General features: G+C 48.2%; 1 protein-coding gene across 7 annotated transcripts; it reads right to left on the reverse strand.

Annotated features, from left to right (window-relative positions):
- Positions 1-207: 207 nt before the first annotated feature.
- On the reverse strand, positions 208-21,493 carry SDR39U1 (short chain dehydrogenase/reductase family 39U member 1). Of its 7 annotated transcripts, none has more exons than XR_012046037.1 (7): positions 21,458-21,493; positions 20,825-20,931; positions 20,410-20,492; positions 19,651-19,772; positions 18,829-18,972; positions 17,409-18,609; positions 208-1,057 (listed from the first exon to the last, which is right to left on the reverse strand). XR_012046037.1 is itself a non-coding variant. In XM_072885496.1 (7 exons), the coding sequence occupies exons 1-7, from the start codon at positions 21,471-21,473 to the stop codon at positions 954-956; spliced, it is 726 nt and encodes a 241-aa protein (XP_072741597.1). In that variant the 5' UTR covers positions 21,474-21,493; the 3' UTR covers positions 208-953. The 7 variants fall into 7 exon arrangements, 4 of the variants coding, with proteins under 4 accessions (XP_072741597.1, XP_072741596.1, XP_072741598.1 ...); XM_072885496.1 differs by having other exon boundaries at positions 18,460-18,609; XM_072885495.1 differs by having other exon boundaries at positions 18,445-18,609.
- Between the last annotated feature and the right edge of the window lie 6,252 nt (positions 21,494-27,745).

Genomic DNA, 27,745 nt, shown 5'->3' on the forward strand with positions numbered 1-27,745 from the left:
TCTTCTGTCCTCCCCTCAATTAAAAAATCATTGAATCATTGAGTGGGAAGTCTCCATTATTTTTTTCTTCAACGGAAACTACATTTTTAGTATTTTTATTTATTTAATAAATTATACATACATATAAATTATATTAAATCATATATTAATATAGAACACACACTTAAAATATATTGTATATATATTTATTTCATATACATATGTATTTGAAATATTTTTCATTTTTATGTAGTTCCCCAAAATTGAAAGGCAGGGATTTAAGATTCATTACAGAATAAATATAATTTTTAGCAAGTGAAAATATTTTTAATGCAGTTTTACTATTTGCGATGAATTTGTGTGTATATTTGTGTGCAGTTTGGGTAAGTGTGTGGTATCTCCACACCTAGACATCCTGTTCAACAATGCCAATGCTGGTAATAATAATAAAAACCAATGTTTGTAGGAGAAGTCACTTTCCTGTGAAAAGATTTTTTTCAAATACAAGATGAAAACATGCTTGTTTTTTCTCCATTTTACCCAGGAAATTACTGCCAAGGGATATTTCAGGGGATCTTAACATGCAGAAAACTTGTTTTCTCTTAGAAAAAGTTCTTGTGGTCAAATCATCCCATTTCATTGCAGCAGTAAGTCTACAAATGTATTTCTGACTTTTGTCAGTTCTTCAATGAGATCATTCCGATAAAGAGAGTTTGTTTAATTCTTCTGATGATTAAATACACTGAGTAATTTGTTAGGCCATAGAAATTGCAAGTGTAAGATCTGGAGTTTTTTCTTAATGGCCTGTTGTTTTATTTCCAGGTGGTTAAAATCCCATAGTAGCACAACAAATTTCCCAGCAGCACCTATGTGGGCAGGAGCTGGAAGTCTCCTATGGAGCAGCAACAGAGAACTACAGCTCACAAAACTTACTTCCCTAGAGAATGGGGCACAGTGGGGCGTGACAAAACATGTCATGGGAAATGCAGTGAAGGTAGGTCTTCATTAGGCAATGGAAGCCATAAGTACATCTTCCCCAACACCTTAAGGAAGTGTAGTTTAATCCCAAATAATTCTTCTGCAAAGCAAAATGAAGAATTTCAGTGACTCAATGATAGCAGTGTAGAAAAAGGTCATTTCGTTAATTATAGTCATGATCAGACATTTTTGGCAATACTTAAGACTCTGTGATATACTAGAAAGAAAAGTTTAGACCATTTCAAGTGGGTGTTTAATTTCAGAGCAAAAACTAGTATCACTCTTTCATGTACATTTAGAACAGAATATTTCAGTTGGAAGGGACCTACAATGATTGTCTAGTCCAACTGCCTGACCACTTCAGGGCTGACCAAAAGTTAAACTATATTATTAAGGGCATTGTCCAAATGCCTCTTAAACACTGACAGGCTTGGGGCATCAATCACCTCTCTGGGAAGCTTGTTCCAGGGTTTGAACACCCTCTTGGTAAAGAAATGTTTCCAAATGTCAAGCCTGAACCTCCCCGACACAGCTTTGAACCATTCCCGGGTGTCCTGTCCTTGGATCCCAGGGAGAAGATATCAGCACCTCCCTCTCCACATCTCCTCCTCAGGAAGCCACAGAGAGCAATGAGGTCACCCCTCAGCCTCCTTTTCTCCAAACTAGACAAACACAAAGTCCTTAGCCACTCCTCATAGGACATGCCTTCCAGCCCTTTCACCAGCTTTGTTGCTCTCCTCTGGATGCATTCAAGTACCTTCACATCCTTCTTAAATTGTGGGGCCCAGAACTGCACACAATGCTCAAGATGAGGCCACACCAACTCTCCTTCTGTAGCTAGCTGCTACATCCACTAACTCCTTCAGTACTCTGTGATGAATTCCATCAGGCCCCATGAACTTACGGGCATTCAGCTGATACAACTGGTCCCTTATAATTTCAGTGTCCACAAATGGAAAGTCACTGTTCCCACACTCGTGGTCCTCCAACTCAGGGGATGGGGCAGCCTAAAGTCTATCATTAGTATTAAAGACAGCCTGCTGGACAGCTTATAGCCCTCCATCCCAGCACTCCAGTTGTGGGACTCATTCTACCAAGTCTCACTAACACCAATGACATCCTAGCTCTGGGAATGGACCAATGCTTCCAGTTCATCCTGTTTCTCATACTGCGTGTGTTGGTGTACAAGCATTTCAGGTGTGTTCCTAAACCCTCAGTGCTCCTGGGAGCAGGGTAAATGCTCCCATTAGCATTGCCCACCTTCAGGCAGTACCATGCCAACCCTTGGCTTACCTTCAGCTCTCTTCATGTTATCCCCTTCCCCCTTTGATTCTAGTTTAAAGCCCTCTCAATCAGTCCTGCCAGCTTATGAGCAAAGAAGTGTTTCCCCCATTAGGACAGGTAGATCCCATCAGGCCCCAGCATACCTTGTGTCTTGAAGACTCTTCTGTGGTTATAAAAGCCAAAGTTCTGGCAAAGGCACCAGTCTTGGAGCCAGGTATTGATGACTTGGGTGTGCTTGTTTCTTCTAGTGTCTCTCCCCATTACGGGGAGGATTGAGTAAAACACTGCCTGTGCTCCTGAATCCTTCAGCATTCTTCCCAGGGCCCTGAAATATCTTTCAATTGACCTTGGACTTCTTGTGATGTCAGTACCCAAGTGAAAGAGCAGAAGTAGGTAATAATTTGAAGGCTGTACTAAGCTCATCAGTTGTCTGTTGACATCACTGATTCAGGCCCCAGGGAGGCAGCAAACTTCCCCAAAAAGAGGGTCTGGTCTGTCGATGGGTGCCTCTGTTCTGCCCATGAGGGAGTCACCTATGACCATAACTCTCTGCTGTTTCTTCTCAGTGCTGGTCTTAATACAGCTCTTGATGTGAGGAGTTGGTTGATCTGAACTTGGTGAGAGTACTTGCACAGATTCCTCCTCTTCTGCCTCATCATTTCCTTTGTCTACCATACTCAAAGCCTCATACCTATACTCTAAAGGTAGCTGAAAGGGTAAGGAGGGGTTCCTCTTACTTGCAGGTTCCTGCAGTAACTTGCTTCCACTCCTCCCTATCCCTCATAACACTGCCTTCATCCTGGCACAAAATAGATACTGGACCTACCTCAGTAGTGGCCATACTGAGTTGGCTTGTGCATACGAGAGATGACAGAGCACTGCTCCATTAGTCTATATCACCTTCTCAGACTCTCAGCTGCTCCTCAGTCTGCCACCTCCTGAAGCTCAGCTACCAGGCAGAGCAGTTCATCTACCTGGTCACAGCTCGCACAGGTGTGCTTGTTACCACCCTCCATCTCCCGGAGAAGCCCCAGGCACACTCTGCAGCCTGAAACGTAGGTGGTCACACGCTCTGACAAGAGCTCTGTCTGTGTGGCTGTACTGATTCTACCGGGTGCTAGAAGCTCAGGAGAAACAGAGGACATGGCTTTTTCCTGGAGGGTCACCATGCTGCCACACACCTGCCCACTCTATCATTTCCCACAAATCAGCCAGATTATGACATCATTATGAATTCCAGTCTGCCATAACTAACTTCAGCCTTTAGCTGATCACTACAAATTATGGAAGCGAGGATTCTTATCTCTCCTCAGGAACAGTATTGTCCTACCATTATTAGAGATGAAAACAGCACTGGGAATCGTTCACAGGACAGGCTGCTCAGAAGGCTGTCACTCCCAGCCAGCAGTAAGACTGCAGTCAATGGCAGTAGTCTCCGTAAGTAGCCTAGCAGCTTACACATTTATCCTAAACTGCACCCACATTCATACATACAGCGCTCTCTTTTTTTTTTTAAAGGGGTGGGGACAGGCACATAAGCAACCCAATGCTTTAATTTATTGCGGAGAACTGTGCTGGCTAACTGGGCATTTCCCTGCATGCAGCCCTTGCTGGTATTATTCCTGCCAAACAGCTATCTTTGTTTTCCTTGGTATATTTGCTCAACAATGGTTTCCTAGAGAAGGAAAAAAAAACAGACTTCCTTGCTTAGAAGCTGAATGAAGTAAGACTGAACTAAGTGTTTTGTCTTTCCATCTTTTAAAATCTGTTGAATGTTTTTTAAATATTTAGTAACTCCAAATATGTTTGAAGAAATTAAAAGTAATGCTCCCAAGTAATAATAGTAACGGTTGCTGCCATCTGAGTTATCTGAGGGGTTTTTAAAATTCTCTTGTTTTAGCTTAACATCCAAGAAGTCAATAACAAAGCTTTACACAATTCGGTTAGGAGCAGCTGGAATTCAGGCAGTGTCAGTGCGGTATATTTAACAAGAAGATGCCAGACTGGAAATATTGTTCCTTCATTATTTCTTAGTATTTCAAAGTCTGGTATTCTCTAACTCATACCAGCATGTGAGTTTTCTGAGCACGTCTACAGAAATTTTCCTTTAATATTTGTAAATATTTTGAACTCTTCTTTTTTTACTGATAGCCCACAGTTGATTTTATATAACAACTTCTTGTTCTGAAAAATATACCCCAATTGTTACTACCATCTAAACTGAGATGTGGCTGTTTAAAAACTTGTTTTAGTCTCCTGTCCTTTCCTCCTCCTCCTCTGTCACCTTGCCTTTAGAACTCATCAGCTTCCTAAATTAATGGTTATTTTTAACCCAGAAGAAACAAACAGGAAGGAAAAATATCTGGATTTTGTGAAACAATATGGTGCAGTCTTTTGAAATGTATTTCTTCACTTCATCATTGACTTCCTGAAAATTTGCAATAAAGCCAGAGCACGTGAATACTAATTTTTAAAGGAGTTTACATCTGTACATGGTGCATATTATTCAAAATGAAAACATATAAACTAATGTGTATTATAATAACTTATCTTTCCTGTCCTTTAATATTTTATCTTTACAACTTTTTTAATCAGACCTGTAATACAGCAGTTTCTTTTTTCTGAGATGTCTGTCATGCACAGAACTTCATAGCATACAGAAACATTAAATTAGCAACTAAGCCCCAAATCAGTGTCACATATTTGTTTAATCTGTGTTCGTTAAATGGCCCATTGTATTCCTCTTTCTTATACTGTTGCAGGATACTTTCAAAGGTGTTAAATGCATATGTATTTTCAACTAGGATATTTTGAAAAACAAATTTATTTTGAAAATATTTTTATTGCAATATGCAACATATCTTTAAATTGTCGCAGGAAAACAGGATCAATAATATTTAAATGTACTTTGTTTATGCCAAGTGTCCAGCCATTTATTTTCTCTGACTTAAAATGAAGAGGGGTTTTTTTTATTAATTGCTTAGTATTGACTGATACAGGATATGCTGTAAATCTACTTCTTCTACTGAACAAACTAGAAAATATTTGAAATAATTGATTTTAGGAGTGAAATATCAAAGGAGAGCAAGGGCAAGTCAAACAGTGTATGAAAAGGCTAGCATTATTTAAATGATCTGGAGTATCTGAGGCATCTGTGCGGAGCAGAGGGGTGAACCATGCCCCCAAAAGACCATTGGTCTCTCTTCAAATGGCACCAGCCTTCAGTAACTGAACTGTTTGCAGATGCTCAGCTCACCCCTACACCTGTATATGTGGATGTATATTTGCAGACCTCATGTTAACGCCCTGTGTCATCATACTCCTGCATTACAGATGCCCAAAGACAGGGGATGAATTCCATGGCAAATGCATAATCTTTAAATAGACACACAAGGCATGTGAAGGACAAAGCCCTCTTAAGCCCTGCAGACTTCTGCACTGCTACTAACCTACCTCATATCCACTGAGGCCAAAACTGTCCCTCATGTCATAGTGTAGGTGCCCCATCATAGTGTAGGTGCCCTGGAGCACAAAAATCAGCTTTTCTCTTCACCTTACTCTGCATCCCAGAGGAGTATGGAGCAGTTCCCAAGCTCATTAAGCAGATGGAGCAGCCATGGCAGAGTAGTCACTTCTCCCCTTCTCAAGATGAGAAAATGGAAATAATACCTCTCTCATTTACAGACCCGCTACCCTGGAGCTTGCATTCAGCTGTGCTCTGAAATAAAAGTTCAGTCATTGCTACAGGATTGCTTTATCAGTAAGGCCTTCAGAGAAGTGGTTATTCAAAATGCTTACCAGTGCTGCTGGGTTTAAGCTCTTCTCTGCTCCTTTGCAAAGTACATTTCTTTGGTTATATGATAAAAAGCTGGTCTCCACACACACAAAGGAGCACAGAGGCCCAACAACAGGTAGAGAAACCGCAATAACCTAACCAGAGACATAGACACCCTGACCCAGATCTTCCTAGGTCTGTCCCAGGAAAGCCATCAGCCCCATGCTCTGGGGGTGATACCCATCCCAATGAGTCGGTGGTAGCAGCTTTCTGGGTCACTTTACAGACTGAGGCAGAGTTAACGCCTAGGGGGTACAGGACACATTATGGAATGAAGGGGAAAAGCATCTCAGGATTGTACAAGATTTATTATAAGACGTTTAGGGGAGGAACAACAGGCTGGTCAGTACACTTTTCTGGCCATGCCCTGCGCCTGCTCAGTGCAGTCTCTCCTGTCTTCTTATTAAACTTCATTTCTAACTATTTTCCTGGGTGAGGACTCTCTATTCTGTGTGCATGTGTGCGTACAGGGGCCTGAGTGCAGTAACCGGAGTCATAAGGCCTGTGTGTCCATCGTGCAAGCAAATGGAGCAAGCAAGGCTGTGTAAGTGTGTAAGCAAGTATCCAGGCAGACTAGCAGCTGAGTAAGTGAAGTGATGTGGGAACCAGCTGTGTGTATGAGTAAGACAACTGGAAGAACTGGTTACTGGAGGGACCAGAGGGGGCTAGTTGCTGCAGAGATCCTAAGTTCTGGTGGCCGAGACACCCATTTAGGAGAGAAGGGGCTGCATGGTTGGGTCCCTGAGGTGGTAGTGGCTGACCACTGGATATCAGAGGATGTAGAAATACAAAAACTGTTGCCGAACACCAAATAGTGCAGGGGCAGAGGGTCTCAGAAAGTGCAGAGGTAGAGGGTCTCAGAACCTGGGACAGAAGTTCAGTCTGATCTTTCTCATCTGCTGCATAGATCTTCTTGTCCTCTTCCATGGTCGAAGGAACTCAGCTAGCCCAGTGGGAAAAAGAGGGCAGGGGAAGTTGAGTAAGACCTTGCATGGGATTCAGGTCCTTCAGTCTCTTGTGGCATCCAGCGGGCAGGAGTTTCTTCAGCAAACCTTGCATCTCTCCACCATCATTTCTCACATTTGGCTTAAACCCAGGACCATTTAAAGCCTAGAAGGGTCCCAAACTCCAGCAGCACAGTTGCACATCATCTTGCAGTGACTCTTGCTAACTCCAAGTCAAGCTAAATATGGGAACAGAGCAGTACTTTCACCTGGAACTGCACAGGCAGTGGAAGCAGGGACAGATAACCTGGAAAGAGTATAGGGATGCTGCCTGCTTGTGTAGGGATGGGGTCAGGAAGGCCAAGGCGCAGCTGGAGCTGAACTTGGCAAGGGATGCAAAGAATAACAAGAAGAGCTTCTACAGGTATATCAACCAGAAAAGTTAAAGAAAGCGTACCTCCACTGATGAACAAGAATGATGAGATAGTATCAACAAACGAGGAGAAGGCTGAGGTACTCAACAACTTTTTTGCTTCAGTCTTCTCTGGCAACCGCTCTCCTCACCCCTCCCAAGTCAATGGACAACATGTTGGGGACCAAGGGAGTAAAGCCCCTCCCACTGAAAAGGAAGATCAGGTTCGCGACCACCTGAGGAACCTGAATATATATAAGTCTATGGGACCTGATGAGATGCATCGCAGAGTCCTGAGGGAATTGCCTGATGTAGATGCCAAGCCACTCTCCGTGATATTTGAAAAGTCATGGCAGTCCGGTGAAGGCCTTGGTGACTGGAAGAAGGGAAACATTGTGCCCATTTCTAAAAAGGGTAGAAAGGAGGACCCTGGGAACTACCGACCTGTCAGCCTCACCTCTGTGCCTGGGAAGATCATGGAACAGAGCCTCCTAGAAGCTATGCTAGAGCACATGTATGACAGGGATGTGATTCGAGACTGCCAAGATGGCTTCACCAAGGGCAAGTCCTGCCTGACCAACCTAGTGGCTTTCTACAAGCAAGTTACCACATCAGCGGACAAGGGAAAAGCAATGGATGTCATCTATCTGGACTTCTGTAAAGCCTCTGACACCATCCCCCACAACATCCTTCTCTCTAAATTGGATACGGATTTGATGGGTGGACTGTTCAGTGGATAAGGAATTGGTTGGATGGCCGCATCCAGAGGGTAGCGGTCAACAGCTCAATCTCCAGATGAAGATCAGTGACGAGTGGTATCCCTCAGGGGTCCGTACTGGGACCAGTGCTGTTCAATATTTTCATCAATGACATTGACAGTGAGATGGAGTGCACCCTCAGCAAGTTTGCAGATGACACCAAGCTGAGTGGTGCAGTTGACACGCCAGAAGGACGGGATCTCATCCAGAGGGACCTGGACAAGCTGGAGAAGTAGGCCTGTGTGAACCTCATGAGGTTCAACAAGGCCAAGTGCAGGGTCTTACACCTGGGTCGGGGCAATCCCCAGTTTCAGTACAGGCTGGGGGATGATGTGATCGAGGGCAGCCCTGCGGAAAAGGACTTGGGGGTACTGATGAATGAAAAGCTGCACATGAGCCAACAATGTGCGCTCACAGCCCAGAAGGCCAACCGTATCCTGGGCTGCATCAAAAGAAGCATGGCCAGCAGGTCGAGGGAGGGGATTCTGCCACTGTACTCTGCTCTGGTGAGACCTCAGCTGGAGTACTGCGTCCAGCTCTGGAGCCCTCCACACAAGAAGGACATGGACCTGTTGGAGCGGGTCCAGGGGAGGGCCACAAAAATGATCCGAGAGCTGGAGCACCTCTCCTACGAGGACAGGCCAAGAGAGTTGGGGTTGTTCAGCCTGGAGAAGAGAAGGCTGCAGGGATACCTTATAGCAGCCTTCCAGTACCTAAAGGGGGCCTATAGGAATGACAGGGACAGACTTTTTAGCAAGGCCTCTTGTGACAGGACAAGGAACAATGGTTTTAAACTAAGTAAGGGCAGATTTAGACTGGATTTAAGAAAGAAATTTTTTACAATGTGGGTGGTGAGGCACTGGAACAGGTTGCCCAGAGAGGTAGCGGAGGCCCCATGCCTGGAAACATTCAAGGTCAGGTTGGATGGGGCTCTGAGCAACCTGATCTAGTTAAAGATGTCCCTGCTCTTGCAGGGGGGTTGGACTAGATGACCTGTAAAGGTCCCTTCCAATCCAGAGCATTCTATGTTTCTATGATTCTATGATTCTATGGAGGACTTCAGGACTGACTGCAGCTATTGCCCCATCCTGGCCCTTGGGAGCTCATGTTTCTATGTCATGGCTTTTCTGGGGACCAAAATACCTTCCCTCCGAGTCACTGTGCAGGTCTAAAGATCCTCTTTTCCACCCTTGAGGAGCCCTGCCCTGGTCAGGTCAATACATACACCAGCTTTGTGACTCTTCGTGTTGCAGATGGGTATGAGCTAACTTCAGGCTACAGTCAGATTTCCCTTATGAAGGGTAGCAAAGGACACTAACACCTTTGGGGAAAAAAAAAGGGAAGGAAAGAAAAAGCCCTATCTCACACGAAGGCCACAGTCAGGGCTAATGAGCCTGGACAAGCTGAGTGAGCTCTGGGGAGCTCCACAAGATGCCTTCCATATTTAACAACCATATAGAATCATAGAATCATTTAGTTACAAAAGACCCTTAAGATCATCGACTCCAATCATTAACCTAACACCACCAAGTCCACCGCTGCCTCCAAGTGCCACATCTACACGTCTTTTAAATACCTCCAGTGATGGTGATTCAACCACTTCCTTGGGCAGCCTGTTCCAATGCTTGACAACCCTTTCAGGGAAAAAATTTTTCCTAATATCCAATCTAAACCTCCCCTGGTGCAACTTGACGCTGTCTCCTCTTGTCCTATGGCTTGTTACTTGGGAGAAGAGACCAACACCCATCTCATTACAACCTCCTTTCAGGTAGTTGTAGAGAGCGATAAGGTCTCCCTTCTCCTTTTCTCCAGACTAAACAACCCCACTTCCCTTAGCTGCTCCTCATAGGACTTGTTCTCTAGACCCATCATCAGCTTCATTGCTCTTCTTTGGACATGCTCCAGCACCTCAAGACCTCAATGTCTTTCTCGTAGTGAGGGACCCAAAACTGAACACAGTATTCAAGGTGCGGCCTCACCAGTGCTGAGAACAAAGTGACAATCACTTCCCTAGTCCTGCTGGTCACAGTATTTCTGACACAAGGCAGGATGGGCCTGGCTTGGCCACCTGGGCACACTGCTGGCTCATATTCAGCTGGCTGTTGACCAACACCCCCAGGTCCTTTTCCACCAGGCAGCTTTCCAGACACTCTTCCCCAAGCCTGTAGCGTTGCATGGGGTTGCTGTGACCCAAGTGCAGGACCCAGCACTGAGCCTTGTTGAACCTCATACAATTGGCTTCAGCCCATTGATCCAGCCTGTCCAGATCCCTCTGTAGAGCCTTTCTACCCTCCAGCAGATCAACACTCCCGCACAACTTGGTGCTGTCTGCAAACTTACTGAGGGTGCACTCGATCCCTTCATCCAGATCATTGATAAAGATATTAAACAGAACTGGCCCCAGTACTGAGCCCTGGGGAACACTGCTTGTGACCAGCCACCAACTGGATTTAACTCCATTCACCACAACTCTTTGGGCCTGGCCATCCAGCCAGTTCTTAACCCAGTGAAGAGTACCCATCCACACCATGAGCAGCCAGTTTCTCCAGGAAAATGCTGTGGGAAACAGAGTCAAAGGCTTTACTGAAGTCCAGGTAAAAAACATCCACAGCTCTTCCCTCATCCACTAAGTGAGTCATCTTGCTTAGATGGAGATCAGGTGATCAGGTTTGTCAAGCAGGACCTGTCTTTCCTAAACCCATGTTGACTGCGCCTGATCATTTGGTTGTCCTGTACATGCCATGTGATGGCACTCAAGATGATCTGCTCCATAACCTTCCCCAGCACTGAGGTCACACTGACAGGCCTGTAGTTCCCCAGATCCTCCTTCCAGCCCTTCTTGTAGATGGGCGTCACATTTGCTAACCTCCAGTCAACCGGGAGCTCCCCGGTTAGCCAGGACTGCTGATAAAGCATTGAAAGTGGCTTGGTGAGCACTTCCACCACTCCCTCAGTACCCTTCGGTGGATCCCATCCAGCCCCATAGACTTGTGTGTGTCTAAGTGTAGCAGGGAGCTAACTATTTCCCCTTGGATTATGGGGGCTTCATTCTGCTCCCCGTCCCTGTCTTCCAGCTCAGGGGGCTGGGTACCCCAAGAACAATTGGTATGAATTGCAGTATCTTTTCGTGTTGTGAACATGATGGGTGGGAGGACTCATGAGGCACAGAAAGGGCTCAAACACATAGGTTTTAACAGCAGCAACTTTGCAGAAATTAGGCTTGTCCATTTCTCAACAAAGAAGGGTCACACAGCATTTCACTGTACCTCACAGCCCTCAGTCTCATGGGCTCTGTGCAGAGCTTGTTCATCAATCCCAGAAACAGGGAATAAGTAGTGCAACTCATTGTTAAGGGATGTCAGAAGCAGCCATCACCTCCAGCAGGCCCGGTGCAGGACCCTCCTTCCCAGCCACTGGAGTCCAGCCCAGGGACCTGAAGACTCGGGGTCTCTGCCCAGGCTGAGGGATGTGGCTGCCGCTTTCCTCTTTGCAGGTTCAACCAGCAGCGAAGCCGAGAACCTATCCTGGAGACACACACACGGACACAGACAGAAACATAGACATGGACACAGATGACACTGACATGGCTGGTCACAGTGCCACAGCCAAAGCGCTGCCTTCAACAGCACTCACACACAGGACTCATGTAATGCACAAGCCCAGACAGCCACATCCCCTCCTCTTCTGGGGCTGGCAGAGACAGGAGGTCACTACTGCAGGTATATGCACGACACTGTCAGGCTTCACAAGCATATGACATTTGCAGGTCCCTCGAGCATTGGCACAACCCCTCTGTCTGCCCAGCATCCCTACCTGGACCCCAGCCCTCTGACCCACTCCATGGGTTCCCTACTCACTGGCTGGTCCAGCTTGATGCACCAAACATGCAGCACTCACACACTTGTCCCACAGGCAGCCCACACTCACAGGTATCCCTGGATACCAGCATGGACCCCCTGCCCACCTGATACCCCTGCCTGGACCTGGGGCCTCCTACTCGATGCTGGTCTAGCTTTAAGTTTGCTGGTGAATATACACGCACACCCCATGCACATCTGGTTTGTGGGGGATACAGGCACTCGCCTCCCCCAGTACCCAGCACCAGGCACACAGGCTGTGGTCTGCAGTCCTGTTCCAACTGCCAGCACTGAGCTCCTCACTTGCCTCACTGATGCAGGTCCTTTCTGTAAGGCTATGTGGAAGGAGAGTATCTGCTGCTTCAAGGACTTTCTCAATGCAAAAGAAGGGATAATAAAAAATGGAGAAAGCCATAAAAAAGAACATACAGGGACACAAACCTGACTGACAAGTAAGGGAGGCAGTGATGAGAACCAAACCTGGTCAGTCACACTAATTGATGAGGGCATGTAGGAGTGTGAGAATGTTTAGTCCAGCAAGTTTATCTGATTGGGGACCTCCTCAAATGGGATGATAAGAAAAATGGAGACAATAAACCAAAATGCAGACACAAACCTGACAAAACAAACATGGAAACAATGACAAGAAACAAACCTTGCCACTCATACTAATTGATGGGCTATCAAGAAACCACAGGTACCACTTCCAGGAAGATCAACATGGACATTGCAACTGTTAAGACTGTGAAACAGGGTAGACCCTGGATGCAGACATGGGCTGGAAGGGGTGTGGGAATAGACAGAGCTGTACAAACCCATGAGGGATGTACAGGGGAAGGGGAGACAGGGTGTTGACGGAAAGGGGTATAAAAGGGGCTGGTCTGGTGTAAATTGCAGGTAAAATGGCTTTAGGAGTACAGAAAGAGGAACAAAATATATACCTGTCCACGCTAACCTTCACCAAATACCCATGAATCATGAGGGCAGATTAGTGTGTTACGAAGTATGAAAAAACAGTATCCTGAAATATCGTAACTAATGGCCACAAGGGCCATTTGTCTTACAAGTAATCCTTTGAAGAACCAGAACTTGAAAAGGAAATAACTGGACTGAATGACAGTTGTCCTTGACAGTAGCTTTTCTTTGTCTTCCCTCCCTCCACGTACATAGTCTGCCAATTTCAATTGGGAGTGATGTGCATGTCTCTGTCCATGTGTTTCTGTGAACGTGTGTGTGTGTGCATGTGTGGGTTGAACCAATGCATGCTCCCTACATGCAGGTCTGGGGGAGGAGGGTGTGTGTATGTGGCTGGAGACCACATTGGAGAATTTGGGAACTACATGCTTGTCTGGGATTCCCGCTTCTGATTTACAATTCTTTAAGCTGTGAGAAGGGACATTTGGATTATACTGGGAAATCTATGGGAGGGGCAGTCACAACATGCCCCCAAAATCTCAGAAAATTGTCCCAGTCAAGTCTGAGCCATGGTCACTGGAAATGAAGGGGTACAGGAAGGGAAATGCCAACCTTAATTAGGAAAACAGCAGTGTCTTACAATTTGTGAAAGAATGTGTAACGTGGACTAACATTACAAATGGTGCAGTTAGTTACCACTGGTTCCAAAAACTAAGAATTAAGCCTAGCTGTCTTTGATGCTGCAGTGCAAGTTAGCAGCTGGCACAGAGCTAACCCTGAAGCAGGTCACCAGTGCAGATCACTCAGCTCTGCCAGAATGAGACCAGAACTGCAGGATCCACTCGGCCACAGACATCCCATGACCTGGTGCCTGGAGAGATGCAGCTATCAAAGCCAAACAATTGGACTTGCCTATACGAACTGTTACACTTACAGAGGTGTCACTGATCTCAAGTGCCTCAAGATGTTCATGTTTATTGCCTCTGATGGGGTGGCCAGCAACCGCAGCCCTTGTGCACGCACCTCCACCCCCGGGTTAATGCCCAGAGGAGTCAGGCTCCCGCCCCAATGTGTGCAGCCCACAGGGGGGCCCATTCAGGTTCTATGGGAGTGAGGAGTGGTGCAGCTTCTGCTGGTATTACCAGTCAGTGGGGGAGTGTCATGGGTACATGGAAGGAGTGTGCCTGCTCTTTTCAGGCTATCTGGTCAAAGGAGCCATAAACAAGAACATACAGAGCTAAACCCGATACATGATAAGGGAGGTTGTGATGAGAACAAACCTGATCAGTCAGCCTAATTGGTAAGGATGCGTGGAGAGAGTCTGAGACATTTATTTTTACAGTTGGGAAGTTAAGGCAAGGAAGGGAGACAAACACACAGACTCATAAAACCTGATCAATTAGCATTAACAAAGACAATAACCAGAAACAAACATAGTCAGCAACACTAACTGATGAGCTCTCAAGAAGCTATAGGCAACCAGGACTTTGCAACTGGTAATGATGCAAACCTGAGCGTCCAGGACATTGGATGGAGTCAGTGGGACCGTGCCAGCTGTTGAGGGAATGTGCAGGGGACCACCTAGGGTGGAGCTGGGACCAACAAAGAGGTGGGTAGACAGAAAAGGGGTATAAAAGAGGCTGGTTGGGTGTAAACCTGGGCCAGTCAGTGCTGGTCTGGCTGAGCTCTGTGCTTGATCACCACAGCCTGTCCTGTCTTATTAAATATTTTCATAATTCTCTCTGCATAATCTCACTCTACCCTGTGTGTATGTGTGCTGCAGGGACTAAGTGCCAGCTACTGGGGGATCAGCTTGAGTGGATTTGGTGCAGCCCTGGCCTGTGGTGTGAGCTACTGGAGCCAGTGGGGCCTCACCCTACAGCCACTGCAGCAGTAACTCTGCGTGTCCACAAAACCAGTTACTGGGAGGACCAGCATGAATGAAGGGAGTGAGGGGCTCCGCACCAGCAGCTAGAGTGGGACAGCAGTTCACAGCTTGTGTGCGTGGTGCTGCATACTGGGGGAAGCGAGTGCCTGTATCTCCCACAAACCAGGTGTGCGTGCGGGGTGTGTGTGCACCCACCAGCAAATTTCAAGCTGGACCAGCTGGCAAGTAGGAGGCCTCAAGTCCCGGCAGGGGTATCAGGCGGGCAAGGGGTCCATACTGGCACCTAAGGGTACCTGCAAGTGTGGGGTGCCTTTGGGACGAGTGTGCGAGTGCTGCACATTTGGTGTATCAAGCTGGACCGGCTGGGGAGTAGTGGACCTGTGGGATGGGTCAGAGGGCAAGGGTCCAGGTAGGGGTGCTGGGCAGACAGAGGGGTCATGCTGGTACCTGAGGTACTCATGAGTGCCCATGTCCTTGTGAACCCTGAGGGTGTCATGAGAGTCTGCCAGCCCCAGAGTGGGAAGGGACATGGCTGGCTGTGTTTGTTACACGGGTCCCATGTGTGAGTGCTGCTGATGGCAGTGTCTTGGCTGGGGCAGTCTGTGTGACCAGCCATGTTGTCTGTCTGCGTGTCATTTGTCTGCATGTCATTTGTCTGTGTGGGTGCACGTGCCTCTGACAGGTGCTCAGCTCCAGGGTTGATTGAACCTGCAAATACGAAAGCAGCAGCTGCATCCCTCAGCTTGGGCAGAGACCCTGGGGTACCTGGCCACCAGGCTGGGAGGCCAGTGGCCAGGCAGGAGGGTTCTGGGCCAGGGCTGCTGGAGGCAGCAGCCGCTCTTGACATGTCTTAACAATCATAAGCATTCACCTCTAAAAGAACAGAGAGACTTGCCCCAAGTCAGAGTAAATCTTCAGAGCACATCTGGGGCACTGCAGCTGGCCCAGACACGCTTGCAGAAACACTCTGCTAGCACTGAACACTACAGGGCTGGCTGTACCAGCATTGGGATACCACAAGACCTGTACTTAGGATCACAAAGTCTTACAGACTGGGGGCCAGGGTTTCCCTATGGTCATCAAAAATAGACACTGGTCCAAAATCCAATCTAGATCTCAACTTGCTGTCACCCTAATACGTTTGTTTTCTGGCTCCACAGTAGATAAAGGGGCATGGTGTGTGTGTTTGAATTTATCATGATGGAAAGTCCTAATTGCATCCAGTGTTTTCAGATCCCACACTGATTTAGGTGTCAGAAGCTCATTTAAGTCCTGTGACATATGTTTAAGCCAAACATCATGCAGAGGCAACCCTTCAAAATCCTGAGTTACCCACCCAGGCTGGGAGTTCGAGGCCTTGGAACTCTGCTTAGTGGCAGTCTTTTGTGGGATATGCAACCCTCTTTCAGAATAGCTGTGGGTTGCCAGTGTTTCTCCAGCCATACTTGTCTTTATTTCCAATCACAATCCAAAGCTGTTGCAATCATCAAGGTACATACAGGTACAGAAACAACTTAATTAGGCTAGCTAACCAGCTTGCCTGACAGAAGGATGCTGTAGCCCACAACATCTGGGGAAGCAGACTGAAGTCTGAGGCTCTAAAAAGGTAGCTGGAGTAACTAAAGACGAAGCACTGATGATTGTCCCCACTGGATTGCCCCACAATGAATTGGGCCTGTAACTCAGAGTAAGTCAGCCCACTCTTGAGGACTGGAAACTGAGGCACATGGGAGGAGGAAGGAATTTGCACCTAACTTACAGGCAGCACAGATACAGTTCAAGCAAGCCACCTTTATCTCAGGCAATGTCACTTTCATAGCTATTCCCAAAGTTCCAGCTCACCTGGCTGTACTCACACTGACTGCAAGGACTATCTCCAGTTCCAGCTGGACAGTCCTGCTCTAATTTTCCTGCCCGGAAAGTCAGCAGATTGCCATTCATTCCCCAGTATGGACTAAGCAAAGAGGCAGGTGAGTAGGGAGTCTAGACTCCACCAAGACTGACCCTTCAGCTACTGTGACTATATTAACCTGGCATAAACCAGAAATATGTAGACCACTCTTGTTCTGGATGGTTTATTTCAGGAATAGAGCAGATCTTTTTAACTGCCTGAAGTGCTTTTCAAAACATCTTTCTAGCCCAAAATTACACCACACTCAGAATATTTCTCCAGAAGCAGTGCTATAATGAACTTAGCTGCTCTGTAGATTTCACATCCCACAACCCACTTTGGCATGTGAAAATGGGTTAAGGGAAGCATGTGGATACATTTCCTTACAGTATGAGATGAAATTCCAATATTCTCCACAAGAGAAGAGCTACTGCTTCCCAAGGCAGCCTGGATATTCTCACTGCCCAATCAGTGGGAACCCCCTGAACACAAGTACCACCTCATGGGATGAATAAGGGAAAACCACCTTGTCTGGGATTAGATAACTACAACCAAGGCAATAACTGAAGTGCTCTCTTTAGGCTAAAGCAGGGCCTTGCACTACCTCACACAAAGATGAACCACCCAGTTTCTCCCCAGCACAAGCTCAGATGTAGTCAACACTTACCCAAGGCCTCAAGAGCAGTCCAGGGGCAACAGTCCCACTGTCACCCTTGTCCCTACAGACTGGCAAAGCAGTGTTCTCCTTCATCCCCGCCACAGCACCAGGGTTATGCAACCCTGGAGGGGTGCGATTCTTGGGCCTAGACTCAGCTGGAAGTTCTGACACAGCAACTTGGTATCAGCACAGAGCCAGCACAAGAAAGGAGATGGCAAAGTCTCCAAGCCATCCATATCCAGCACCCTTTGCGCCACCTCAAGATGGATCTTCTCCCACAACCACAACTCCATTCCCTACGAGACTGAGAAAGGCAAAGCAGAAGAGCATAAATAGGTCTCTATATGACCATGGAGGAGAGACATAGGGAAAAACAGGAAGAGGGACTTTCATAGTAACATGGAGGAGAATTACAATACCTGAACACCACTTTCCTGCTGCCACCCCTGTCCCTCAGGGGAGGAGACATTATACCCCCCAGCTGCTCTGCAAGCAGCTCACATGCACACTGTGGAAAAGGGAAGATGGCAGATTCAGCAGTCACAATCCTTAGAGGGGCTTGTGCCCTTCCCCAAAAGCAGGCAACGTGGAGATTGCAGATGACAATAAGAGGGATGACTCCTAAACTGGGGATGCACAAAGGGAGACAGAAGGGTAAAAGATTGCTCACCCTCTCTGTATGGGGATGGAAAAGTAGCAACAGGGGGCATGGCTACCCTCTTTCACCTAGGGGAAGGCATGTGAGTCAGGGAGCTCACAAAAACAGGGTCCAACCCAGCCCAACCAAGGAGTCCTCAAGCCACAATGTCCCTCAGAGCTCCAGACAGGTCAGGGAAGATGAAATGGTAGCCGCTCTCCAGAGTGTGTTTTGGCACCACTCTCTGGCCCTCCAACAGCATGATGGCCCGCTCTGCCCCAAAGACAGCCTGCACAGCCCAAGCAGGCACTGGCAGCAGGGCTGGGCGCCCCAGGGCTGCAGCAAGCTCCTGAGCAAAGGTGCCATTGGAGGTGGCAGGGGAGGATGGAGAGACACCATTGAGGATACCTTGCAGGCACTCACTCTCCAGGGCATGACACACAATCCCAGCCAGGTCCCGAATATGGATCCATGGGAAAGGCTGGAGCCCAGAGCCCAAGGGGCCTCCTAGTCCCAGACGGAAAGGCCAGAGCATTTGAGAGATTGCACCACCACCTCGGCCCAGCACTACCCCTGTGGGGAGAACAGAGTGAGACCAGGACCATCCCCAAAGGACAAAAGCACCCTTCACCCCCAGACCTACATCCAGGAGACAATCCTTAGAGGGCTGGACTAGAACAGCACCCCAAACAAGGAGAGGCACAAGACCTAATGTCCTTCTCCCTCTTCTTCTCCCTCTTGCCCCAGGACCAAAGCAGAGCCACCCTGAACCAGCACAATGCCCCATCTCACCAGATCTCACCACAACGCCACGAGCTGGGCTCCCAGGGATGAGCGCTGCAGCCTCCCAGGAGCTCACCAGGCGTGAGAAGAAGTCAAAATCCCCCCCAGGACTGTCCTCGGTATACTCAGCTGTGAGGCTAGGGCGGTAATAGCCTGCAGGTGTAACAGCAGAAAGGGGGTCAGGGTTAAATCATTACACCAGCCACCTCCCCCTCTCCCAAAATGGACCCTCTTCCTAGCCTCCAGGAGCCCAGAACTCGATCACTCCATCAGGGACATCCTCATATGAACAGCCCAGGGTCTCTTTGATGGCAATGCTGATAAGTTTTGGAACTACCAATGCGCTCTGCAAGTTCAGCAGGATGCACTAATATTCAGGTTGAGCTGGCAGCCCCAAGAACCAAATATAGCAGCAAGCAACACACTGAGCTGGCTGCATAGAAAGGCACTTGCTCTAAAATTGGGCATCACAGACGCTAAACTGTGGCAGCTTTAGACTGTAGCAAGCAGAAATGCAAAGTTGGAGATATGCAGGGGGATTCTGCCGAGGCCCTGCTTAGACAAACTAGTTCTACACAATGCCTAAAGGCTTTCACAAGAAAATGGAGAAAAGGTCCTGTCCTAATGACACCAAGAGAAAGCTTAAGGACGCAAATTCCTCCCCAGCAGTACCAAAAAACTGATCAAGGCTTGCCTAAACACAGTGACACTGATGGCAATAAAGCTGGCATTTCAAGGCAAGACATGTGTCCCCCCAGAAGTCTGTTTCTGTCTGGAAGTATACTTCTCCGAGTAAGCATGAGTCATGCTTTGGCGGGGCCCAAACAATACCTACGCCGGTGACGAGGACCCAAGCACGGGGTGGCTGTTCAGCATCAGCAATGGCTTTGGCCAAGGTCTTGGTGGTCTCAACTCGGCTGCTGATGACTTCCCTGCAGAAGGCATCACCCCATCTGGGAAAGTGAGAGCCACTGATTATACTCCCCACAAGGACATCCCAGGAAACAACAGCACCAAGGGGGGTCCCAACAGACACCTGCTCACAAGCACAGGAGAGGTCACGTGAATTCCCCCCCACCCCAGAGCAGGGGGAGGACATGGGATCTTACTACCTAAATGCACAGGGACTTTGGGAGATGGTGGCTCTCCACTTCCCACAAACGGCTGTGGGTTTTGGACTGGCTTAGGACAATGGTAGCAGAGGAGGTGGACACCAAAGCTGGGTGCGGTGAATTCTTTCCAAGTGCCCACCAGAGGCATTTCCAAAAACACCCTCACAGAAGTCAAACTCTGGTTCCGATTTTGCATTATCTAAATGTGGGCATCCAGTGTCATTTTGGAAATGTGGAACTACTTTGTCTGGCCTCCAACTGTCAATCCAGAAAGGAACCTGTCTTCCAAAGGTCTCCCAGAACTTAACAGGCCCACAGAAATGTTTTGGATACTTGAGGACCCAGATGTCAACAGTTAGGTAACCCAAGTGCTTCCTGGACACCCTGTTTCCTCCCCAGATCCCATCCACATCCTCTGACAACACTGGGATGTCTTGCCTTCACCTTGTCCCAACAGCACTATGGGAGATCAAGTTACCTGCGGAAAGGGTTGAGGACATTTTCACCAGCCAAGTTCACCACAGCGTCGCACAGGGGCAGTCCAGAGTAGGACAACTCTTCCTAGGCAGGGGTAACAGAGATGTCACACACCCAGCCTCCCCTCTGCTCAAGCCTTCCCAACAACCAAGCAAGGTGGGCTCCTAAGAACTCCACCCAGTTCCTTCCTGATGCTGCCTGGAGCACAATCATGAATGGAGGTTTTGCTTCTTGGAGCTACAGCAGTACCCAACCTAATGAATATGACCCATGGAGCACCCAGGAGCCCAAGAGTACATCCACAGGAGCCAGATTCCTCACTGCACATTCACTGTATGCCATGGCAGGCCAGGGCAAGCAGACTTGTTCCTCAGCCCTGATATGTTCTCCCTTCTGTGACCGCTCTCATGTCATACCCAGCTGATCCGATCCTTGCCCCCTTGTCGGGAGATGTGGGTCACTTCATGCCCACGGCTCCGCAGCAACTGGGTCAGGGCTCTGCCCACAAAGCCAGTCCCACCACCTAGAAGAAAGACAGGATATTACAGATTTGCTACCCGGACTGGCATCCCAAGGCCTGCACAGATGCCCCCATTACCATGGCCAGCTTCCCAGGGTACATTACTCTGGGCCCAGACGCCCCTGCCCCCAGCGCCCAGCTCCCCCGCATAGCATCCCAGCCCTGAGGGCCTCCACTCCCCGTGTCCGGGCGCCACGCACCGTTTCCCACCCCCTAGCCCCGGGCGGTAGCGGAGACGGAGCGCTGGCTCCAACCTCTGGCGCCGCACCCTCAATCCAGGCCCGCCTCCCCCACTTCCAAAACTACGTCCCCCTCACAGAGCCCCCGCACGCAGCCGCCGTGCGCAGCACCCTCGGGCCGCCACTCAGAACTGGCTTCCTCCGCCAGGCGGCCTCCCGCGCCCACCCCGCTCCCAGCAGCCACCTGGCTGAAGCCCCCCACCCGCATCAGGGCCTCTGAGCGACAACGTGCACCGCCGCGGGCCCGCCCAGCGGCCTCCGCGCACCGACCCGCCGGGCCCCCCACTCACCCACCAGCACCCGCATCGCTGGGCCGGCTGCGCGTGCGCCAGGTAGCACCGATTAGCGCATGCGCATGCGCCTTCCCCCCGCCCCCCCGCGCACACTGCCTCCCCCCGCCCGTCAGCGGGGAGGGCGCTTAAAGGGCCAGCGCGCCCCAGCGCATTAACCCCTCCAGCGCATTAACCCCTCCAGCGCCAGCGCGCAGGGGACAGGGCGGACGGCAGGCTGGCTCCGGCGGTGGGCCCCCGCCCGCTTAGAAATGTGCTGGAAAACCAGGCCGAAACGAAGCAGGAGAAACAGAGGAATGAGCAAAGCTCGAGGAGCTGCACAGCGGGGCTAGAACCCACTGGGAGAATGCAGTAAAAGGCCAGGGTGGGCAGCTTCTGGTGAAAACACTGAATGAGACACGGGTCGCCTGCTGCACGGAGAGGTGAGAAAGCAACTCGAAGGAATTCATTAAGTCAATCAGTTAATCAGTTAGTTAAAAGAGCTGAAATAAATGCCAATGAAATGTTTTTTTATATTTCTAATCGAAAATTAAGAATTTTGCAGTTGGGAATTAGGCTGGGATTGTTCTTGCTGACCCTAAGCCTCCTTTCCCTCTGGACGCCTTCTTGCACATCTCCTCAGGGTCATGGGAAAAGAAATTATTTCAAAGATGTAATTCTGCCACTGGACTTTAGATGTCTCTTCCAAGATGTGATGAAACACACATTGAAAGACAAGACTTTCCACCTGCAGGCAGATGGGGCAGCCTTTGCTTCACACAAAGCCGCCTGTGTTGTCAGCTGCTGTTACCTTCTGTCCTGCGAAGAGCAGAGAGTGGTACCAGCCTGTAGGCAGGACCTCTATGCATTGGTGGCTGTTCTGAATCAGGGACAAATGCTGGAGATGTTTCTACCCACCTGTCTACAGTTCAGTCCACCTAGTCATCCATCCTCATCTGCACATACACCCATAGCCATTGCTCCGCCTGTCTGTCTGTCTATCCTCCTTCTCCCATACCATGCTCTGTGTGTTCTTATTCCCCCTGCCACTGGCCGTATAAAAGTGTTTAGCAAGTGCCGTGGTTAAGCAAGGAAGGAACTGGTTTTCTAGGAGGAGCTGGCTGGAAATCTAAGAGACTGGGAATTATTTGCACAGGAAGAGGCATCCCTGTGGTTCACAGGATGAAGGGTGGAGATGAACAGCTGGTTTCTGTGTGGCATGTGCTGGCAAGTCAGGTGAGTGAGCTGGAGCTACTCTCCATATGCAGTGTGGCCTGCTCAGGCTCTGTCTGCTGGACAGGTCATGGTGGTGATGTTAGCTGGAGGTGCTGGCAGGCTGTACAAGCATTCTCCTTTTAACTCCTCTATAAAGGGCAGATGGCTGTATCTGGGTGCAGCCTAGTAGGTCCTTCATTGCAAACTGTCAAAAAAAAGCAGTTGTAAGGGACCTTTGGATATGTCTCAAACTTGTGTTTTCCTCCAACCTCCCTCTGTCTCATGGTGTTTCACTGGATAGAACTTCCTAGAAAGACAAAATCCAGCATGCCCTTTCTCACTTCTTCCTCACAACCACACTGTATCCATCTAACAAGATGTGATGGGGAAAGAAACATGCCAGCAGTCAGTCCCAACCTGTAACAGAGCCCCAGCACCAGCACCTGAGGAAGCCTGCTTCTGTCATGGGAGATATGCAGGGGGATTCTGCCGAGGCCCTGCTTAGACAAACTGGTTCTACACGATGCCTAAAGGCTTTCACGGGAAAATGGAGAAAAGGTCCTGTCCTAATGACACCAAGAGAAAGCATGGGGACCCAAAACTACTGCTTAGATACGTCAGAATCATAGAATCACAGAATGGTTTGGGTTGGAAAGGACTGAAAGGGTTAAATCCCTGTCAATCCCTGACTAAGACATAGACTTGCATTTTTTTTAGTTTCACTTGAATCCTTGTTCTCTTTTGTTCTCTTCCCCTGCAAAGATAGTTTTGGTTACCTGCTGAGCAGAGTTGATGGTGAGACATTTCCTGTGACTTCTTACCTGATAGGACTAAGCAGGCCTTGAGCAAGCTCATTAGGCTTCCCAATTAAATCACTGATAACAGGAACTCAGGACGATTGTGCCAAAGATAAGCACCAAAAGAACTAGCTTAAATCGACCCCCTTGTAACATTCCAAGGCCGAAGGACTGATGAGCTAATTCAATGACTATATATGGACAAAGGAAGCCCAAAGTTCAACTACTGGACAACATGAGGAAGACTATGGAAGACCACCGGGAGGGTGAAAAGACCCTAACCCTAATTTTACTGTGCATGCTTGGACTATGTAAATGAATTCTGGGAGCTCATCACCATAAGACTTCCCTTTTCAGGAAATCTGATTAATATGTATGATTTTTCTGTATATGAACTGATGTGTTGTTCTAACCTGGCGGAGCACTTGTGGCAGAGCGATCCCCAGTGCTGCCCAGCGCTGCAATAAAGAATACCTGCTTAATAGTCATCCCGACTACTGAGTTCTGATTTCGGCTTTTCACGGCAACAGGACCTTCAAAGATCACCTTTTTCAACACCCCTGCCTTGGGCAGGGACATCTTTCACTAGATCAGGTTGCTCGAAGCCCCGTCCAACCTGACCTTGAACCTTTCTGATGATGGGGCATCCACAACTTCTCTGGGCAACCTCATCCAGTGTCTCCCACCCTCATTGTAAATAAATTTCTTCCTTATGCCTAATCTAAATCTATATTCTTTCAGTTCAAAACTGTTGCCCCTTGTCCTGTCGCTACAGACCCTGTTAAAAAGTCTTTCTGCCTTGCCTGTAAGCCCCCTGTGTATATTGAAAGGCCGCAATAAAGTCTCCCCAGAGCCTCTCTTCTCCAGGCTGAACAAACACAACTCTCTCAGCCTTTCTTCATAGGAGAAGTGTTCCAGCCCTCAGATCATTTCTGTGGCCCTCCTCTGGACCCGCGCTAACAGGTCCATGTCTTTATTGTATCGGGGTCCCCAGAACTGGATGCAGAACTCCAGGTGGGGTCTCACCAGAGCAGAGTAGAGGGGGAGAATCACCTTCCTCAACCTGTTGGCCATGCTTCTTTTGATGCAGCCCAGGTTACGACTGACTTTCTGGGCTGTAAGTGCACATTGCCAGCTCAATTTTTCATCCACCAGTATCCCCAAGTCCTTCTCTGCAGTTCTGTTCACAATCCATTCATCTCCCAGCCTGTATTGATATTGGAGATTGCTCCAACGCAGGTGCAGGACCTTGCCTTTGGCCTTGTTGAACTTCATGTGCCCAGCTCTTGCTCACCAGATGATTCTGTTAAGTCCTAGGTAGACAAACCAAGCACAGATCTGCACTACAGGACAGGGTTACCTTAAAGGTCTGGGCTGCACCTGACATGCTGCAATGGTCTGAGTGAGCAGAAAAGAAACAAGGAAGCACAGATGAACTCTTCACAATTTCACACCTCGGTAGCACACTTGGAAAGGGAGACCAGACTGTGATGATAACCCAGGTAACGGCAGCTTTATGAAGAAACTCTCAGCAGTTGACCTGAGGTGATGTTACCAATGAAGCCATTGACAGCTTATGTTGCATGTTGCTGTTAGAAAGTGTTAAATAGTGAAAACAATAACCTGCTGGGGAATACACCTGCCTACACTCAACACTGTGCCCAGGGCTGTCCTCACAGTGGAACTACTACATGTAAAGGCCAGCTCGCCCGCCAGGTCTGGACATCTCCAACAGCTGCAGCAAGTGTCTCATTCCCCAGCTAGCTCAATCAGTAGAGTGTGATATTCTTAATCTCAGGTTCAAGTCCCACGTTGGGCGCCAAAAAGGACTGTTGTGGTTTAACCCCACCTGGCAACTAAGCACCACACAGCTGCTCGCTCACTCCCCCCCAGCAGGATGGGGGGAGAAAATGGGAAGGGTAAAAGTGAGAAAACTCATGGCTTTAATAATTTAATAATAATAATAATAATAATAATAATAATAATAATAATAATAATAATAAGTAATGACAAGGAAAATAACAGAGAGAGAAATAAAGTCCAAGAAAGACAAGTGATGCAAATGAAAACAATTGCTCACCACCAACTTATCAATGCCCAGCCAGTCCCTGAGCAGCAGCTAACCTTCCCCCTAGTTTTATTGCTGAGCATGACATCATATGGTGTGGAATATCCCTTTGGTCAGTTGGGGTCAGCTGTCCTGGCTGTGTCCCCTCCCAGTTTCTTGTACACCCCGAGCCTACTCTCTGGTGGAATGGTGTGAGAAGCAGAAAAGGCCTTGACTCTGTGTAAGCACTGCTCAGCAATAACAAAAACATCCCTGTGTTATCAACACTGTTCTCAGCACAAATCCAAAGCATAGCCCTATCCTAGCTACTATGAAGAAAATTAACTCTATCCCAGCTAAAACCAGGATGTTCACACAGGGGGCTTGGAGTGGTGCATGCTCTACACAGACATGTGTTTGTATGAATAAAAGTCAGTATCCACTTGCTATAGTCATCCTGCTTGGTAAACAGGATCTAAAATGTATGCCACTGAGTGGTGATGTTCAGTGCTTGCGGCTACCCCATTTCCAGTTGCTTCAGGACAGCTGTGCTGGGGACACCCTTGGGGCTGGAAACCAGCCCATTTCCAGACCCCTTATGATCCGAGTATGAATCTGGTTTTACACAAGAGGGGAAAGATGAGAATCCATCCCTGGTCGCTTCTTGTTGGGGGAGCCTCTGAGGTTACTGTGGTGTGAAAGCAAATGCCAGTTCTTCAGTATGCATAAATAAGTATTTCTAATGTAGAGTTAATTGGTCCTGCCTGCAGGCAGCCAAGCTAGTTTTGTGCAGACCAAAACTATACTGCAAGCCCTGATGTGGAGACTGGTTGGCACAGCGCTGCAGCTGAAGAAATATGGTCTTGGCATTGCAATTGGCAAGCCATACACTTTGTGTTAGCACTGCAAGCCTCGGGACTTGTCTTGTTCTGCTTGGAGAATGATTCGGTGATTACTACCTAGCTTGTTTTTAGCATTGGCTTTGCTTTGGGCAGTGGAGTGATGCTTATAATACAGTTAATACATTTCTGTAAGGAGTAGATAATAATAACTAATTACTATTCTGTGCAGACTGAATTATCTATGACCCTGGAATAACAATGAAATGAAGAGGAGTGTGTTTGGTTTATGTGGCAAGGTTTTGGTAGCATGGGGGCTGCAGGGTGGCCTTTGTGAGAAGAGACCAGGGGCTGCCCCCATGTCAGTTTCAACTAGCTCCACAACAGACGCACCACTGCCCAAAACTGAGCCCATCAGTGAAGCTGGTGGCACCTCTGTGATAACATATTTAAAAAAGGGTAAAAACACTGCGAAGCAGCTGTGCGAGAGAGGGGTGAGAAAAATGTGAGAGAAACAGCCCTGCAGACACCAAGGTCAGTGAAGAAGGAGGGAGAGGAGGTGCTCCGGGCGCCGGAGCAGAGATTCCCCTGCAGCCCATGGAGAAGACCATGGTGAAGCATGTCTTCCCTCTGCAGCCCATGGAGGGCCATGGTGGAGCAGATACGCACACTGCAGGCCATGGAACCACCATTGGTCAATTACTGTTCGCTAAAGAAATGCAGCCTTGTGAACCACGTAGAACCAGTTTTAGAGGTAGCAAAGAGAATAAAGAACAAGTATCCCACATGTATAGAACACATAACATGGGTTTACAACCAGTGAAGAAAAAGCAATACACAGCAAACATAAAAATATACCCCAGTGTGTTCAAGCTTGAGGAGGGAAAAAAGCCAGCATCAAAGTCATTCTTATCCTGGAAAAAAACTCAGGACACAGGTGACTCCCCTTGCTTACATCTGTGTGCTGCTACTGAGAAGAAACTTCTGGCTTTTTGCTACAATAATCTGTGCAAAATCCACCTGGTTGTGAGAGAAGTTGTCAAACCTGTGCAGGTTATTGCAGGAGAGGGATTAATCTTCCATGCCATGTCCCTCCGCACATGCAATCTGTTGCTTTCAGCCCCTCTGAGTGTAGTGATGGAAGCTGAAGGGAGCAGCAGGGTGCAGCTGCAGCCTTCACCCCATTCACACTGAGCTGCATTGCTCTCCTTCATCCCTCAGTCCTCTGCTGCAGCTTTGCTCTGGGTGTGAGATGCTCTTTTGGCCTAGCAGCCTACTGACAGGACAAGAGGCAATGAGCACAAACTGAAACACAGGAGGCTCCATCTGAACATAAGAAAAAACTTGGGTTTTGTTTTGTTTTTATTTTTTACTTTTGTTTTTGTTTTTTACTTTTGTTTTTCTTTTTTAC

Source organism: Ciconia boyciana, chromosome 22 (assembly GCF_034638445.1).
Source record: "Ciconia boyciana chromosome 22, ASM3463844v1, whole genome shotgun sequence".
NCBI classification, from domain to species: Eukaryota; Metazoa; Chordata; class Aves; order Ciconiiformes; family Ciconiidae; genus Ciconia; species Ciconia boyciana.

Bases quoted from the DNA above. Each gene is read 5' to 3' on its own strand.
- SDR39U1 (XM_072885494.1), bottom strand. The intron at 20,493-20,824 runs GTATGACATGAG...ACCCCTGCCTAG, and splicing joins GCAAGGATCGGATCAGCTGG to GAAGAGTTGTCCTACTCTGG. The intron at 19,773-20,409 runs GTAACTTGATCT...TCACTTTCCCAG, and splicing joins GTCCTCAACCCTTTCCGCAG to ATGGGGTGATGCCTTCTGCA.